This window comes from Crinia signifera, chromosome 1 (assembly GCF_055691185.1).
Source record: "Crinia signifera chromosome 1, ASM5569118v1, whole genome shotgun sequence".
NCBI classification, from domain to species: Eukaryota; Metazoa; Chordata; class Amphibia; order Anura; family Myobatrachidae; genus Crinia; species Crinia signifera.
The window spans coordinates 313,586,836-313,603,571 of NC_139217.1; the positions used below are offsets into that span (position 1 = coordinate 313,586,836).

General features: G+C 41.1%; 1 protein-coding gene and 1 long non-coding RNA gene across 4 annotated transcripts in view; one reads left to right on the plus strand and one right to left on the minus strand.

Moving 5' to 3' along the window:
- Positions 1–2,747: 2,747 nt before the first annotated feature.
- LOC146079668 (uncharacterized) lies at positions 2,748–6,600 on the minus strand. The gene is made up of 2 exons (XR_014474688.1): positions 5,860–6,600; positions 2,748–4,383 (listed from the first exon to the last, which is right to left on the minus strand). It is a non-coding gene; the product is annotated as an uncharacterized LOC146079668 (long non-coding RNA).
- NTRK2 (neurotrophic receptor tyrosine kinase 2) overlaps positions 5,284–16,736 on the plus strand; it is a 234,705-nt gene continuing 223,252 nt past the window's right edge. Inside the window, exons 1-2 of one of the 3 annotated variants that reach the window (XM_083186343.1) lie at positions 5,284–5,795; positions 6,384–7,094. In XM_083186343.1, the coding sequence (XP_083042469.1) occupies positions 6,889–7,094 (206 nt within the window). In that variant the 5' untranslated portion in view covers positions 5,284–5,795; positions 6,384–6,888. Of the gene's footprint in view, positions 5,796–6,021; positions 6,179–6,383; positions 7,095–16,736 lie in introns of those variants that run through there. The other 2 variants (XM_083186332.1, XM_083186338.1) reach the window with 2 other exon arrangements.

Below are 16,736 nucleotides of genomic sequence, written 5' to 3' on the forward strand. Positions count from 1 at the left end.
ATATTATTTATATAATTAATTACATTGTAGCAATTGTACTGGTTGTGTGTTAGGCAGGCTGTTAGTCAGTGTACTGGGGTACAGTAGTACACAGGCAGCTTTTTTTTTTTGTGGTGTGCTGAACTGTATTCTAATACACCATATACTACTGTCAGAACAAGTTCTGTGTGTTATTGTTCTGCCTCCATGGTCCACGCAGTGTTATACAACCCCCATCTATTAAAAAAATACAATATAATAATACATTTTAATTTTCTTTTTTTTTTTGGTGTATACTGCACCCGTGTGTGATTGTTCTGTGTCCACGCAGCGTTATGCAAGCTGCACATTACGAAAAAATAACATTAAAAATCCAAATAAATTTGTATCTTCTTTATTCATTGTTTGTTTGCACTGCACCCATAGTGTCTGTAGTTCCGTGTGTGATTGTTCTGCGTCCATGCAGCGTTATACAAGCTGCTCATAAAAAAATGTCGGTACTTATTTCCTAGCACGACGCCCGTCTCATTGATTGAATGCCTTAAGTGTAAGGTACTTAAGGCATACAAACAATGCGATGGACCCGATTTTCTGTCAATCACCTGCTAATTTGCCGGTGAAAGAGAAAATCGCGTTGATCGCGTCCATCGCGGCCCATTATAATGGGCCGCGATGTGACCGACGCGATCAATGCGATTTTCCCATAGAGTATAATGTTAAATTATTTTTAAAGTAAAAATCGGGTTAATCGCATCGGTCGCGGACCATTATAATGGGCCGCGATGCGATCAACGCGATTTTACATAGGGGACAATGGGAAATGGGCCAATATGGCAAATTTCTCATTGAGTATGGTTATAAAGTATGCTTAATGCCCCCCCCCCCCATTGTTAACACCACCCCACTATTGACGTGAACCCGAAGCGTGGCGAGCGCAGCGAGCCCGTGAGGGGCAGCGGTACGCGTCCTTCGACCTTTTCATACACCCACTATCCACGTCAGTGTGGAGTTGACTCTATAAAGTGTGGCGAGCACAGCGAGCCACTGAGCCCGAAGCGTGGCGAGTGGACGCATATACCTGTGAAGTTGTGCGCGTCCCCTCGCGGGGCTCGCTGCGCTCGCCGCGCTTCGGGCTATTTTGCTCCTTGATCCTTTATTGTTTGTGTGTACTGCACCCTAATACACCATACTGATACTGTCAGAAGTTCCATGTGTTAATAACCAGCCAGACTGCTGCAGACCTTGGCCTAAATGGAATGAAAACAAGATTGTGAGCTGGAAAGTGGTCAAAATTGTCTGGAAAGGGATGGAAATGTTATTGAGGGACAAAAAAATTACGCGATTTGGGCGTTTGGTGACCAATTTTTAAAAAATCTGAATCCAAATCCAAAGCCTTTCACTTCTGTTTCACAAAGCCAAATCCAAATCCCGGCGACTAATCCAAATCCAAATCCTTGGCCCCGGCGCTCATCTCTATTCTAGAATATCTTTGGAGAATCAGCAAAAATGTACAGTTGTGCTCATAAGTTTACATACCCTAGCAGAGTTTGTGATTTTCTGGCCATTTGTCAGAGAATATGAATTATAACTCACAAACTTTTCTTTCACTCATGGTTAGTGGTTGGGTGAAGTCATTTATTGTCAACCAACTGTGTTTACTGTGTTTTCATTCATAATGACAACAGAAACTACCCAAATGACGCTGATCAAAAGTTTACATACATTGGGGATTTTGGCCCGATAACATGCACACAAGTTGACACAAACGGGTTTGAATGGCTACTAAAGGTAAACATCCTCACCTGTCATCTGTTTGCTTGTAATCAGTGTGTGTGTATAAAAGGTCAGTTAGTTTCTTTTCTCCTGAAAGACCCTTGCATCTTTCATCCAGAACTGCACTGACATGTCTGTATTCTGAGTCATGGGGAAAGCAAAATAATTGTGAAAGGATCTGTGGCAAAAGGTAATTGAACTGCATAAAACAGGAAAGGGATATTATAAGATATCCAAGCAATTGAAAATGCCAATCAGCAGTCTTCAAACTCTAATTAAGAAGTGGAAAATTAGGGATTCTGTAGAAACCAAATCACGTTCAGGTAGACCAACAACAATTTCAGCCACAACTGCCAGGAAAATTGTTCAGGATGCAAAGAAAAATCCACAAATAACTTCAGCTGAAATACAGGACTCTGAAAAAAAGTGGTGTGGTTGTTTCAAGGTGCACAATTTATTTTATTTATTTATTAACAGTTTCTTATATAGCGCAGCATATTCTGTTGCGCTTTACAAAAGGAGACAGTGATAAAACAAACAGGGTATTTACGGACAGTCAAAAGGTAGGCGGGCCCTGCTCGCAAGCTTACAATCTATAGACTAATGAGGCATTTGAAGAAAAATGGGCTGCATGGTCGAGTCGCCAGAAGAAAGCTATTAGTACATAAATGCCACAAAGCATCCTGCTTACAATACTCCAAACAGCACAGAAACAAGCCTCAAAACTTCTGGAACCAAGTCATTTGGAGTGATGAGACCAAAATGTAACTTTTTGGCCACAACCATAAATGTTACATTTGGAGAGGAGTCAACAAGGCCTATGATGAAAGGTATACCATTCCTACTGTGAAACACAGAGGTGGATCGCTGATGTTTTGGGGATGTGTGAGCTAGAAAGGCACTGGAAACTTGGTCAAAATTGATGGCAAGATGAATGCAGCATGTTATCAGAAAATACAGGAGGAAATGACCCAGCTTGTGGGGGGGGGGGGGTGTTTTGCTAAAGTTAATGACCCAGCTCCCGGCTTTGGGGGGCGGGCGCCACTTACCTGGCTTCTGTGACTCAGTGCCTGCGGCCACTTACGCCCATGCACGCTGAAGCTGCTCAGTCCCGGGTGATGTGGTGACGTCACTCGGAACGACTAGTGGCCATAGCAACACTTTAATACAGCCGCGGCCATATTGACTGTGGGCACTGTGCAGCCAGGGGTTGGTGACTGCTGCTGCGGGAACTAACCACTGTGGTAGCACGGTCCGAGGCCCGCGGGCCTGACAGGGGAAATCGGCGGCCCACACAGGGGAAAAAGCGGCCAAACCAGTACCGGCACACCGGAAAATGGCCCGGTTTCCCAGTGGGCCAATCCGCCCCTGTGTGATGCTAGTCTTAATTCCAGAATCAGTGAACTAAAAAAGCAAGTAATGTAATGTCATGAAACTATTTTGAAATGCAAGAGGAGTCTATACATTAATATTGTTTCTCTGCAGGGTAAATACAGTCTGCTTCTGCATGTACTTGTAGCCCACAGATGATAGACAGCTTTACTTTTTACATTTCAATTTAGATTTTAGTTTAAACACTCCCCAACCAAATCTAAATATCTCTGCACATCACATCTGCCCCACCTGCAGGGCAACATGGTTTTGCTCAGTTGTGAGCATATTTAATTTGCTAACAAAGCAGAACCAGGCCCTCCAGTACATAGACCCCATATCCTTGAACCAAAGTTAGGCCCTTTTTGTGGTTCACTCGCAAAAGCAAATTCCTTCTCAAATGGACAAAACCATGTGAACTGTAGGTGGGGCAGATGTAACTTGTGCAGAGAGAATTAGATTGGGGGGGGGGTTGCACTACAAAGTGAGATCTATATTGCAGTGTAAAAATAAAGCAGCCAGTATTTTCCCTGCACAGAAACAAAATAACTCACCGAAATCTAACTCTCTCTGCACATGTTACATCTGCCCACCTGCAGTGCACATGGTTTTGTCCATTTGAGAAGGAATTTGCCTTTGCGAATGAACCAGAATAAGGACCTTAATGTAGTTGCATCTGACTCATTCACTTGATTTCAACCCTAAAATGACCTTGAATCTTGTACATTATCATCACATTAGTTTAGTTTGGGCTAATTTGAAAATGCATAATTAAAAAAAGTACATAACCATAATACAGAGCGAATAATTGAAATAGTTAAACAAGCCAAAAAATCATTCCTAGACAACCTTGTGAATATTTTTTTACAGCTAAAACATGTATTATAGTTTTGTTACATCTCTCCTTAATGGTATTTATTTATTTATAAAAAAAATGATGTATAGCTTGTACAGCAGGGCCCTCCTACCTCTATGTCGGTTTGTTACTACCCAGTTTGTTTTATGACTGTTTCCTTTTGTAAAGTGCAACGGAATTTGCTACGCTCTATAAGAAACTGTAAATAAATAAATAAATAAATAAATGATGTAAAAAATGCTTTAGCCAGTTGTTCCCACCTCGACCTGTCACATGATACAGATGTAGAATTTGCTTTAAACTGCAGAACGTCTTTTCACCACAAGGGGTCAGCAGAGTCCTCCTGACATTTTTCAGCATCCTCGCCTGTCAATGCGGTAGATTTCTTTGCTTCTTTTAAATTACTGCGGAAAAAAACTAACTGCAAATAAAAAAGGAATATTCCCAGAAACACATTTTTAATTCTATTCATTTATAACTATGGTTTTGTAATGGACTCGGAAGATAAAGATCACTGTCACTGTTCTTGTAAATTAGAGCCTGCAATGTAATAAAATATATATTACATGTAAAACATAGGAAGCCCTGACAGGTGACCGTGTAAGATGCATTTATATAATGAGACTGAGGACATTTTCAGCACAAATGACATAATGAGTGAAAGCACAGAGGATTTTCAGAGAAAAGCAGAATAAGCAATAAATCTCCAACCACTTGTAGTATCTAACATAAAAAGGGATTTGGTAACGTGAATAAGCAGATTCCACTGATGATGTAGCTGTAGTGTATAAGCAGTACGCAGAGCGATGTATGTGAATATGCTGAGAATCAGCCAGTGTTCATGGTAAACAGGTTTGAGCATTCCAATCACGTCCTTCTGTAATGCCATGTGTAGGTGTAGTTGGAGTCCTTGCCACACATGATCATTAGCAAAGCATGAATCCATTTCTTTCCAACATTGCTATAAATGCCATAGGATATGTAAAGTGAAGTGGATCCTAAGAAGTGCAGGGTGGAGGGGTGCTAGTGTGTGCAGGGTGGAGGGGAGCTTGTGTGTGCAGGGTGGAGGGGTGCCTGTGTGTGTGTGTGTGTGTGTGTGTGTGTGTGTGTGTGTGCGCAGGGTGGAGGGGTGCCTGTGTGTGTGTGTGCAGGGTGGAGGGGTGCCTGTGTGTGTGTGCAGGGTTGGGGGGGTCCTGTGTGTGTTTGCAGGGTGAATGGGTGCCTGTGTGTTTTGCAGGGTGGAGGGGTGCCTGTGTGTGTGTGTGCAAGGTGGAGGGGTGCCTGTGTGTGTGTGCAGGGTGGAGGGGTGCCTGTGTGTGTGTGCTGGGTGGAGGAGTGCCTGTGTGTGTGTGCTGGGTGGAGGGGTGCCTGTGTGTGTGTGCAGGGTGAATGGGTGCCTCTGTGTTTTGCAGGGTGGAGGGGTGCCTGTGTGTGTGTGTGTGCAGGGTGGAGGGGTGCCTGTGTGTGTGTGTGTGTAGGGTGAAGGGGTGCCTGTGTGTGTGCATGACAGAATGCATCACTGTGTCTTGTAGAAGGCAAACCCCCACTGGTCTCCCCTCTTGTTGCTATGTCTTGGGCTGTAGGAGAACTAGCCTGTTTCTACCCCTGCCCTGCGTCACTGCCCACGTCACTTCTTCTTCCCCAGCAGCTATTGGCATGGGGATGGGAGGGAGAAGCTGCACTTATTATTAGCACTGGAGAGACAGTGTGTAAAAGCCGATAGCGGAGACTGATCCTGTCGTCAGCCAGTGCAGAGCTATCTTCTCATCCATCTCTATCTATCGGGAGGGAGCTGAAATCAGTGCAGCTCTCCCAGGTAGGAGCCTATCACATTGCTGCCAGCTACTGGATGTGCCTGATGCATGCCTACAGTATCTCACCTGTGCTGCTGCTGCTTCTGACCCCATCCCCAATGACTGCTGCTGCTGCTGGTGCCCATTGCTGCTGTGCATGATTGTGCTGCAGGCAGCAGCATCCCTGATCTGTATGGAAGCTGCATCCTCCTCAGTCCCCTGTATATCAGTCCTACAGTATGCTGCGCACATCTGCTGGCAGCAGCGCACATTCCAGTAATACTAGTATAAGTGCAGTGATGTGTATGCGCGTCTAGCTGGCTGGCATGCCATCAGGAGCCCTGTATAGGCAGCACCATCTTTCTGCTAATGATGGGAAGGTGCCATTAGGGTGCTGGGAAATGTGGTGAGTGTGAGCATCGGTCATCAGGGTGAATAATACTGCATGTCGAATGATGAGTCAGGGTTATCTCTGATCTTGATGAATATGTATATGAGATATGGCTAGAAGACTGCTGGGACTGTAGCCTGTTTACCTCTAGGAATGTATTGGTGGAGCTGTGCATCAGATGTGTCCCTTTTAATCTTGGTGTGTTTTTTTTTTTTTGCAGAGGGAGAGGGGCGATGATAGAGAGAGCATCTGAGCAGCGCTAGCAGCAGCATCCCTGCCAGTGGGTACCACCAGTGCTGCATCCCTGCCAGTGGGTACCAGTGCTACATCCATATCAGTGGGTACCACCAGTGCTGCATCCCTGCCAGTGGGTACCAGTGCTACATCCATATCAGTGGGTACCAGTGCTGCATCCCTGCCGCTGTTGCGTCTGCATGGTCACAGGCTCCGCACATCCAGGACAGCAGCATCTCCCCGGCCAGGGACCCTGTGGCTCTGCATCCCTGTACCTGTAGCTGATCCATCACCACTCAATGATGCTCAACATTACCTAACAGCGGACGTCTGCATTTCTCTGGCCGAGGATTATGACTCCACATAGGCTCTGATATTGTCTCCCAGCATCACTTAGACGCTGTATATTGCTAGGAGACACTGCATCAGGCACTGGGGTGTGAGGATATCTGCCTGCCTGCCATAGGGGTCGCTCGGAGCTGAGAGCCATCATGGGCCTTTGGAGAAGGTTGCATGGACCCGATGTGGCGCAGGTGTGCTGCGTCTGCTGGATCTTAGTTGGGTTATTCTGGAGGGGGCTGGCCTGTCCCGACTCCTGCACTTGTAACTCTACCAGGATCTCCTGTGAAAAGATACCTGGGATCGTAGCTTTCCCGGTGCTGAAGAACATGGCCCTGGCTGGGAACATCACTGACATGTAGGTATTGCTGTGCGGTGGCTCTCAGGTGCCCCATGGCACAGGATTTCTGGCTATAGTCAGTATACTGTATAGAAGTTTAAAGCTCATTTAAATGCTTTTATGCTCATTTCAAATCCCGTTGATGCTCTGTATGCTGCCTATATGATAAATGATTGTGCTGCCATACGCTGAATACATCATTAACCTGTTCTTCATTTTCATTTATCTACCTTGCAAAGACAACGTTGTATACTCCACCAGCAGAGACAGAGGGCAGAGACCCAGCTGCTGCCAAGCATAAGAGCTTCGCTGTCACTGCATATCATTTGGCTTCTCACTCATATGGTTTTAAAGCCATTTAGATAATAAATTTCAACTGCTCGATAGCAAATTCCCCAGGCAGAGATCCGATGACAGTACCCTGCAGTCCTGGGAACAGTGCACCTGATCTTATAATCTAGGCGACAGGGACTACTGCCTGCCCTACAGCAACTATAGGTCTGCTGGGGCCAATAAGCATTAGGGACTCAATAGCCTATCTATCTATCTATCTATCTATCTATCTATCGATCATCTGTCTATCTATCTATCTATCTATCTATCTATCTATCTATCTATCTATCTATCTATCTATCTATCTGTCTGTCCATCTGTCTGTCTGTCTGTCTGTCTGTCTGTCTATCTATCTATCTTTTCTTTGAATTTTCATAGAACTTTGCAGCTATAATGAATTCCCTCACATACATTTTGTGACAACATATGATATGATTAAATATATAACATGCTGGGCCTTATAGTTCCCTTACAGAAGGCTGCCTGCGCCTCTTCCTCTCTAGCTCCATGCTGGGGTTCAAGAAGGGATAATGCTGTATAATGAGCCCCAGTTCCCATCGGGCAGAGCCTGTTGCTCCCCCCTTACTATATATATATACTGTAGATATCTACAGTATGATACTATGTATACATTCTATACACTTGCTGATACATACTGTAGCACTGTCTCATGGACTATTACTGTACATTGCTACTTCCATGTATACCTTATTAATGTCCTGCAGATCACTTATTGCTGCTTCACAGTGTATTCACCTGATCTGTAATTATGTTACTATTATCCTGACCATCCGTGTCTCTGTGTACCAGGGAATCAATTGGCGTCCTGCTAGAAAAAAGCCAAATCTGTTGAAGAAATGCAAGTCTGGGTGATGTGTAGATAGATAGATAGTAAGATAGATAGATAGATAGATAGATAGATAGATAGATAGATAGATAGATAGATGTGTTATATTATGTGGTACTTGATGTAATAACACATACTGTATACCTGCAGCTGCTAACATTGTTATTGCTGAGTAGATGGTGGTAGGGAATTTGCTGTACACTTGTTTTTAGGGAAGACAATAACTAAGTCCATATAAGGTATTTTCCCCATCAGCCAACTCTCAGCTTGTTCTATGACACTTGTTTACTTGATGTCATACTTTTTGCTCACTTTATATAAAGGGGTCCCCCAAGAACAAGTTTGGAAACTAGGGGACTAGGGCACATGTATAACACAAATAAATGCACCTCTCTTAGATGCCAAATTGTCAAAAATTAATAAAATAAAAATAAATATCTAAATGTATCTGACACACATATATATATATGTGTGTGTGTATATATATATATATATATATATATAAATCTATATTATATTACTATATATAAAAGTAATACAAATAAGACTAATAATAATAATTACTATTCAATTATTAATAAAAAAAATAACATTGACAATGAATTTATTGATAGCAAATTATTAATTATGTATAAATATTAAGTGTATGTTCTACTATTGCATTTTATATATCTTCATCTTATTTTGCAGTACATAAAAAGTATAGTGAAACAGTAATATAAAGAGAAAGTGAAATAATACTGGCAAACCACACTAACATGAGTAGAAGGTGGCTTACCTTAGTATCAAAAGCAAGGTGTGTTCTACTAATGAATAAGGATAACACCTTTGTCTCACAAAAGTAGATACATTTTATTACATGATTATTATAAATAAATAAATGACAATCTGATCCTAGAGAATAGTAAGTTTCCTGTAGCTCCAAAAACACTTTTCACTTTTATAACATTGTGTAAAATACTACAATCATGTTTAACTTTGACTTTTATATAATAAACATGACTTGTGATTTTGTGCCTGGCAGTACTGAAATATTAGCAAACTGATTTTATTTAAGGTGTGGTCTTATAACTGATAGCACAATTGAACAGTATCCCTTTGATTGTGTGTGATTTTACATTTAGTATTTTTATACAGCTTATTCAGTAAGTAGCTAGTTATTATAGCTTCCATTTCATTTTAATCAACTTTTATATTTTATATTTGGTGCACTTAATTATCTCTTGTAAAGTGTAATAGATACAATCTTTAAAAGGTCAAAATAATACAAAATGTAAGTTTTTTTTCTTTAACCAAGATTTTCTATGACATTATTTCTCAGCAACTTTATTTCCATTACATCTGTTTACACATGTGTTAATATGCCTATAAGACGAATTTAAGAAAAGACTTTGCAAACAGTACAGAAAACTGTTTCTTTTATATAGAGCTTAAAGTGTACAAGCGATTTCTGTGCAAGATTACCAGTGTGTTTATGTTTCAAGTTTATTTAACAATGTTGAAAAGGTAAATAATTGCTTGGAGATTATGAGATGCTTACTACCATACTGTAAACTTTGTTACCTCTATGTTTCCATAATGATATATATATATATATATATATATATATATATATATATATATATATATATATATATACACACACACACACACACACACACATATGTTAATAGTGATGGTGTGAGTTTATTTTTACATTTTATTTCAATCATCCAGATGACTTGTTTTTTTTCTATATAGTTTCTTATATATCGTAACAAATGTGCTGTACAATAGGAAACAACAATGAACACAAAACTGAGTCATAACACACAGGCATAGAGGTCGGAAGGCCCTGCTCGCAAGCTTACTTTTACAGTAGATCATACAATGCAGACTATATCTTTCAGTAGGATACATTCTAATTTTATGAGAACATGCAGTCATTGGGAAACAATTTGAATTTTGACAGATATTCTGCATCATAGTTAGCTGATTATTTCCCAAGCATCTGTGTAACTTTCACCTTACAATAGATAGGTGGTTATTTTAGTTGTGTAGGTAGAATTAGTATGAGCATCTGCTACTAGTGCATTACAACATAAATAACTGTATAAATGGAAGATAACTTCAATGTAACATTAACATTGATGTCTATTTACCTACAGATACCTGGTCAAGCACGTGATGCTAATGCCATTCCTGTAGGTAGCAGCAATGTTGTAGTTTGTGTTACAGTAACTGCTATGGCTAGCTTGGGCACTGTTTTGCAGGAAGATTACATATAAACTACTAGTAAGCCCGCTCAAAGCAAAAGCTTTCCAAGCTAGTCTGCTACCTTCTGTGTTTGTGCATGTGTGAGAAAGAGATGTAGTTTCATTCTCTGCCAGCAGATGGCAGTGTTTCGTAGACTCATGGACACTAGACATATATGTAGATGATAAGCAGCTTGGGCTTCTACTCATGTGAGCAGGTTTACAGTATATGTAAATACTTAGAGGGTATTTATCAAAGCTGGACAAGAGCTAAAGTTGATGAAGTAACAATCAGTCAGCTCCTGTCATTTTTTAAACACTTTGGGACAAATGTAATAGGGTGTGACAATCAGAAAGTGAGAGATTTTGGGAGGTTTTCAAATTTTTTAAAGCGGCAATCATTTACACTTTGAAAAACCAGGCTGATTTTACCATGCGATTGATTGCCGCTTTTAAAAAATGGGAAATCTCTCCCAAAATCTCTCACTTTCTGATTCTCACACACTATTACGTTTGGCCCCACCTGTGAAATGTAAATTAGAAGCTGATAGTATATTAACTCTCACAATTGTATCAAGGTTTATGAACTGACATTTACACAGGCATAGTTTGTGTTATTATCCCTTTTTTTTTTTTTACTGTTCAGGAATATTGAAATCAGCATTCATCCCAGTGAATGTATACTAAGAGATCATTAATGAAGTGTTGATAAATCTCAAGGCTTGTAAATGCATCTGGCCTATATTTTCTGTTGAAATATATGTGCATATGATATTTTCAATGATATAAGCAGGCAATGCACTTAAATTATGGGTTAACGAGGACAGTATTTTAAAATGTGAAAATAATGAAAGGAAAGCTAAAAAGAAATCTGTGCTGGTAGTGGGGACATCCATCACTTTTACTAGATGTGGTCCTCATCTGTCCGATCACTTGGTATTGCAAATCGTTAACTAATCACTATTAATTTGAGCTCCTGAAAATCGCCTTACATCATCATAATGTATGTTATGGCTTTAATAGGCGCAATTAATATTATATATTATATATAGCCATTGGCAAGAAAAATGAACTGTGCTGTATGCTGCACTTTTATGTGGTTGCATTGCATTTACATCTTTGCACTTTATATAAGGGAGTTGATGGCAATGTTACTGACCAGTGCCAGCATTTTTACTCTTAAATATGTGCCAGACACAAGCAAATGTTGATTTGCAAATGAAATAGAAATATATAATTTAACGGCAGATAAGAACCAATTGGCCCATCTAGTCTGCCTTTTTTGTTAACGATATTGTTACCTCAATCCCCATTTGATTCTTATTTCTTTGTAAGGATCCTTATGTCTATCCCATGCATGTTTTAATTGTTCTACTGCCTTAGCCTCTACCACCTCTCAGTGGCAAACGCAGGATTTCTAGAGGGGGGTTTCCACATGTATTCCACAGTCTCCCACTCTGCAGAACAATGGAGCAAGTGCAGGAGTCTGAAGGAACTGTAGAAGAACTAATGAAGCATACGCTTCAGGACCCCTAACTACATAGGGGCCCTGAAGCACCCATTTTTTTTAATTAGAGTGAATTTTTCAACAAAATCGATGGAGCTTAATTTAGATTATTTTAGAGATTTTTACACACCAATAAAAATCAGATATTCACATCTTGTGTTTTTTGCACTGTATGGTTATACTGTAGCTTGTAACCAGTGTCACCATGACAACCAGGCTCCTAGTACAGCACAGCTGCTATTACAGCTTGGATGTGCATCGCTTAGTACCGCAGGAGCTGCTGGGTGCTGTAGTCTAGCTCTGTGATTTGCGCTGTGTAAATAGCGTGAAACATGTGTCTGTTTTAAACTACAATTCCCAACAGCCCTGCAGAACTTCTTTGTGACATTCCTAGAAATGGCTGGGCCTGAGAGGGCCCGTCCTGGGAAGGAGCAATGAAAGGTGATAAGGATCCTGGGACAAGGAAGCATTTATTTTGGTGGCGCTGAGGGGTGTTTGCCGTCAGGTGTTTATTGAAGATTAGCGGGAAGGTAAGTGCTGTGAGGTGATTAATAAAAGGGGGTGTCTTTGAGGTGATTACTGACATGGGGTGCTAAATGATTATTTAAGGAGGGTGCTATGAGGGTAGGCACCTTGTTGGATGTTGCCCTATAATGGCTGGTTGTGAATGGGCCCTCATTACAGTGTAAGCTTCAGTGCCCCAAAAATATAGGTCTGCTGCTGTATAGAACATTGTTTATAGAGGCTAAAGGTGAATGGAGAATGAAGTACTAGATGCCTGCTAGACATTTACCTATTAAGCGGCATTTTAGCTTCACATTGTGGGGTAAATTTACTAACGCTTCTAAAAATGAAAAGTGGTGATGTTGCCTATAGCAACCAATTAGATTCTGTCTATCATTTTCTAAGAGGCAATAGAGAAAAGATAGAATCTGATCTTTAGAAGCTTTAGTATATTTACCCCAGTGATTTTTTTCAAATTCCCCGGTGCAACAGGTTTCATAAAGATCTATATAGTTATTGTGGTAAAATTATTTAATTTGATCCCTATGACGGAAATTCAGACTAAAACTGTAACAGTTGAAAAATTGCCGCTGGAGTGGATGGATCTTCTCGCCAGCTTGTTTACAGTGGCAGGCTTGGAGTTTGGCTGGGGCGGTACAGCTGTCAAATCGTAACGCAGATGTCCTAAGGCAAGCTCAGGGAGGACATGGTTTTGTCCGTCTGCAAAAAATGTATCCTTGCTAAAAGGTCTGAATCAGGCCTTGTGTATAAAGACACACACACACACACACACACACACACACATACACACATCACAGATCCTTCGATAATTGACACCATGAGCAAACCTATGGCTGCGCTGAAGGGCCATGGAATTGAGGCACTGATGCCATGATTTGTGTGTACGAGATTGCAGTTGCAGGCTGAGACATGCGCCAAAAATATTCGCGTCACTCTTGCGTTTTTGCCGCCACTCCCGTATACCTCCCACAAACAGTCCCTGGCTGTCAATCACATTTCAAATTAATTCTCTCTGGGATCAGCAAAGCTAAGGTACCTTGCACATGCGCCGTGGGCCAGTGGGACCATGAAACATGCGCAGGCAGAGGATAATTGCTAAATTCCGGCATTGGATGCATCTCTCAATCAGGTCCATTGTCTACAGTGATTACTTGCTTTAAGTTGCAGTACAGCAATGGCTATTGACAAACACTGCATATCATAGAAATGTCTGCTCAATGATTTCTTTGTAATTTCCAGTGTTATTGGCACTAAAACCTGATTGCCGGGTTTTCAAAATATAGAGTAATGCCAGAAAAAGATGGGGTTACTCTATAGAAACCTATGGGCTTCTCTCTGCTCCGCTGTTTGAGTGATCCATCCCAGATCCCTTCCAGCATGCCCCGCGGCCGGCAGGGCATGCTCCCGCCTCAGACCCGGAAGTCCAGCGCTGGAGCTGCTTCGCAAAAGCTTTTAGCACAAGAGCTGTCCTTTGCATTAATAATTGCATATGTTAACAATGCGGTAGCCGGCGTATGCCAGCCATATGGGGCGGCAGCTGTTAGTGCATACCCCCATATACGGCATTGAATAATTAATAATGATTGTCATGTGTTTCACTGCCATGTAAAAGTGTGTTCTACTACCTCAGCAGTACTGAACTACATGGCTGTACATTTCATAGATTTTCATGTACCTGTTATTGATTAAGGCTAAGGCACATGAGACATTTATTGTAGACTTTAGGATGTTGAAGATCTCCAAAATACCCCTACAGGACTGTTTCTATTAATAGCTCCCTTGGTGTGTCAGATATGGCAGCACATCTTCCCTCAGCCCACACTAGCTACACTTCCCTTGTTGACATGTGCAGAACGTTCCTCATCACACCATCCCCACCAGCTGCAAATCCCTGCAGTGTGATTGTCTAGTGTGTACATGACTTCCATGAGCACATAATGACATTCTAGAGAGAGGAACTATTCAGAGAATTTGTATTTTAAGTTATTTAAAATATTGATACATAAACTATGCCGTAACCTTAAACTTAACCTTTATGCATGTGGCATGTTGGTAGCTCCACTCTTTCAGTGGGTTATGGTCTAGGTGTTAGACAATGTCTATGTTAACAGTCATTAGGTTGACACCAAATGGTCAACCTGCACAAGGTCAGCATAAACAAAAGGTCGATAGAAGCAAAAGATCACAAATGCATGAAAAGGTCGACATGAAATTTTCATGTTTTTAGGTGTCAATCTGTACATTTCATCACGTGGATCCGTAATTAGTGTACAGTATACCCTCACTTGGCTCATTTTGCTCACCATGCTTCGGGCCAGTTGCCTCGCTCAGCTGCCACTGCACTCGGCACACTTCGCTGTTCCCAATCAGAGACCACGTGGATGTTAAAGTATGAAAAAGTAAAAAATTCCCAAAACTCAGGTCGACCTTTTCATGCGATGACCATTGCAATGCAACCTTTCGCTTAGTCGACATTTACATAATGTCATATTCTGTAGTCATGCACTATCACACGGTGAATGATCTATAATAGAATTGTGTGCTATTAACAGTCATCAATGTTGGATGCAGTGGAGCGATTGTGTTGCACATGAGTATAAGTCACACTGCGCTGGCCCACAATGGTCTTGTGATGGTGGTCACAGTGAGGTTTTATTTGCAAAGTGATGACAGTTAGGAAGCATTTATGGATGGTAATTGGTAATTGGTGATTCTAAGGCATCCCGATTCTTTTAGGCATTTGTCACAACTTGAGCATGCAGTCTCCAGCATCTTACTTTTGACGGCCATGCTGTGTGACAATAGGATTACACAGAAAGTGGATGACATACTGGTGTGTGTCCCATTGTTGAGTCTTAGTACACAAGTGGCGGTATAAAATCCTATCAGCGTCTCGGTATAAACCTCTGTAGCTATGACATTTGCAACATTTTGCGCAACCACTGTGCACGAAATCGCAGCTGCAATGGCATTTACAAACATCTCTGAATAACTCTCCCAGTGCCATAACTAGTGTTAATACTTACCATAACCCCTAACTAATAGAGCCTCATTTGTCTCTACATTAAATATTGGATGATATAAGTAGATATTTTCAGTGGTCAGGACACAATGCATATTGCACAAAAGCTACAATATTTAGAATATTGACTCCTGTGGTCATACCTGTTGTAGTTTGCATACTCTCTATAGCCAGCTAGCTACTTACTCCTTATTAATGGTCAGTCTTGTATGTACATCATCATCCTCATCGTTGTTTATTTGTAAGATGCCACAGATTGTGAAGTGTAAGAGAGTTACGTCATGTACAGATGCAATAACATGTATGTACAAATGTATGGATGCAATATGTATTAGTTGAACATAGTAGAATTATACGGAGTACAATTGTAAGATGACGCCCCTTGTGTTGATCTTACAATTACACCAAAAGCAGCCTCCATATAGTCATTTAAATAACTGTGGGTGCGAAGCAAGGGTCTGTTCTGGATAGTTGAATTACACATTAACAAATGTGATCATAAAACATAACAGCTGTAAAAGAGGTTAGCTATAACCAGACATGATACGTAAGGTAATGACCGACTTGCTTGTGATCAGAAAAAGCTAATAGGACATATATGAAATAGATGGATAGAGAGAACAATGGGCACGATTCAGACTCGATCACTGATTATCAAATAACTGCGTATCAGCTGCAATTAGCGTAAAAAAATTCTGACCTCTATATCGTTGCAGTTTGATCACAGAAGTCGCAGTTTGAGTGACAGGAAGCCAGCGATTGGTGGCAGAAACACTGTGTTTTCTGGGTATTTAAAAAAAAAGCTGTAGTGCCTAGATGTTTTGGAGGAGGGTCTGTGACATCAGCAATGACCACTTCCAGGTTCTCTCAGTCGTAGATTAATGCAAGTCTCAGACCTACTCACATTTGCATAGCCACATTGATGTTCCAGGAATTGTGACACAATTTGTGAGTGGATGGTTATTACCGATAATTTCACAATTATCTTGCAATTCAGTAAGGGCCATTTCATCTCTCTCTCTGAGCGGCGGCCTTTTCCTCACAGTGAACTGTGACTTCTTCTATGAACGATCAGGTCTGAATCAGACCTAATGTATGGAATTGTTGTTGAAGGTGTAAAGGCCACTGTGTAAATGTGAGTTTTTAGAGAATACTTGAATGATTGTTAGTTGGGAAGAGTCTGGTTGTGCAA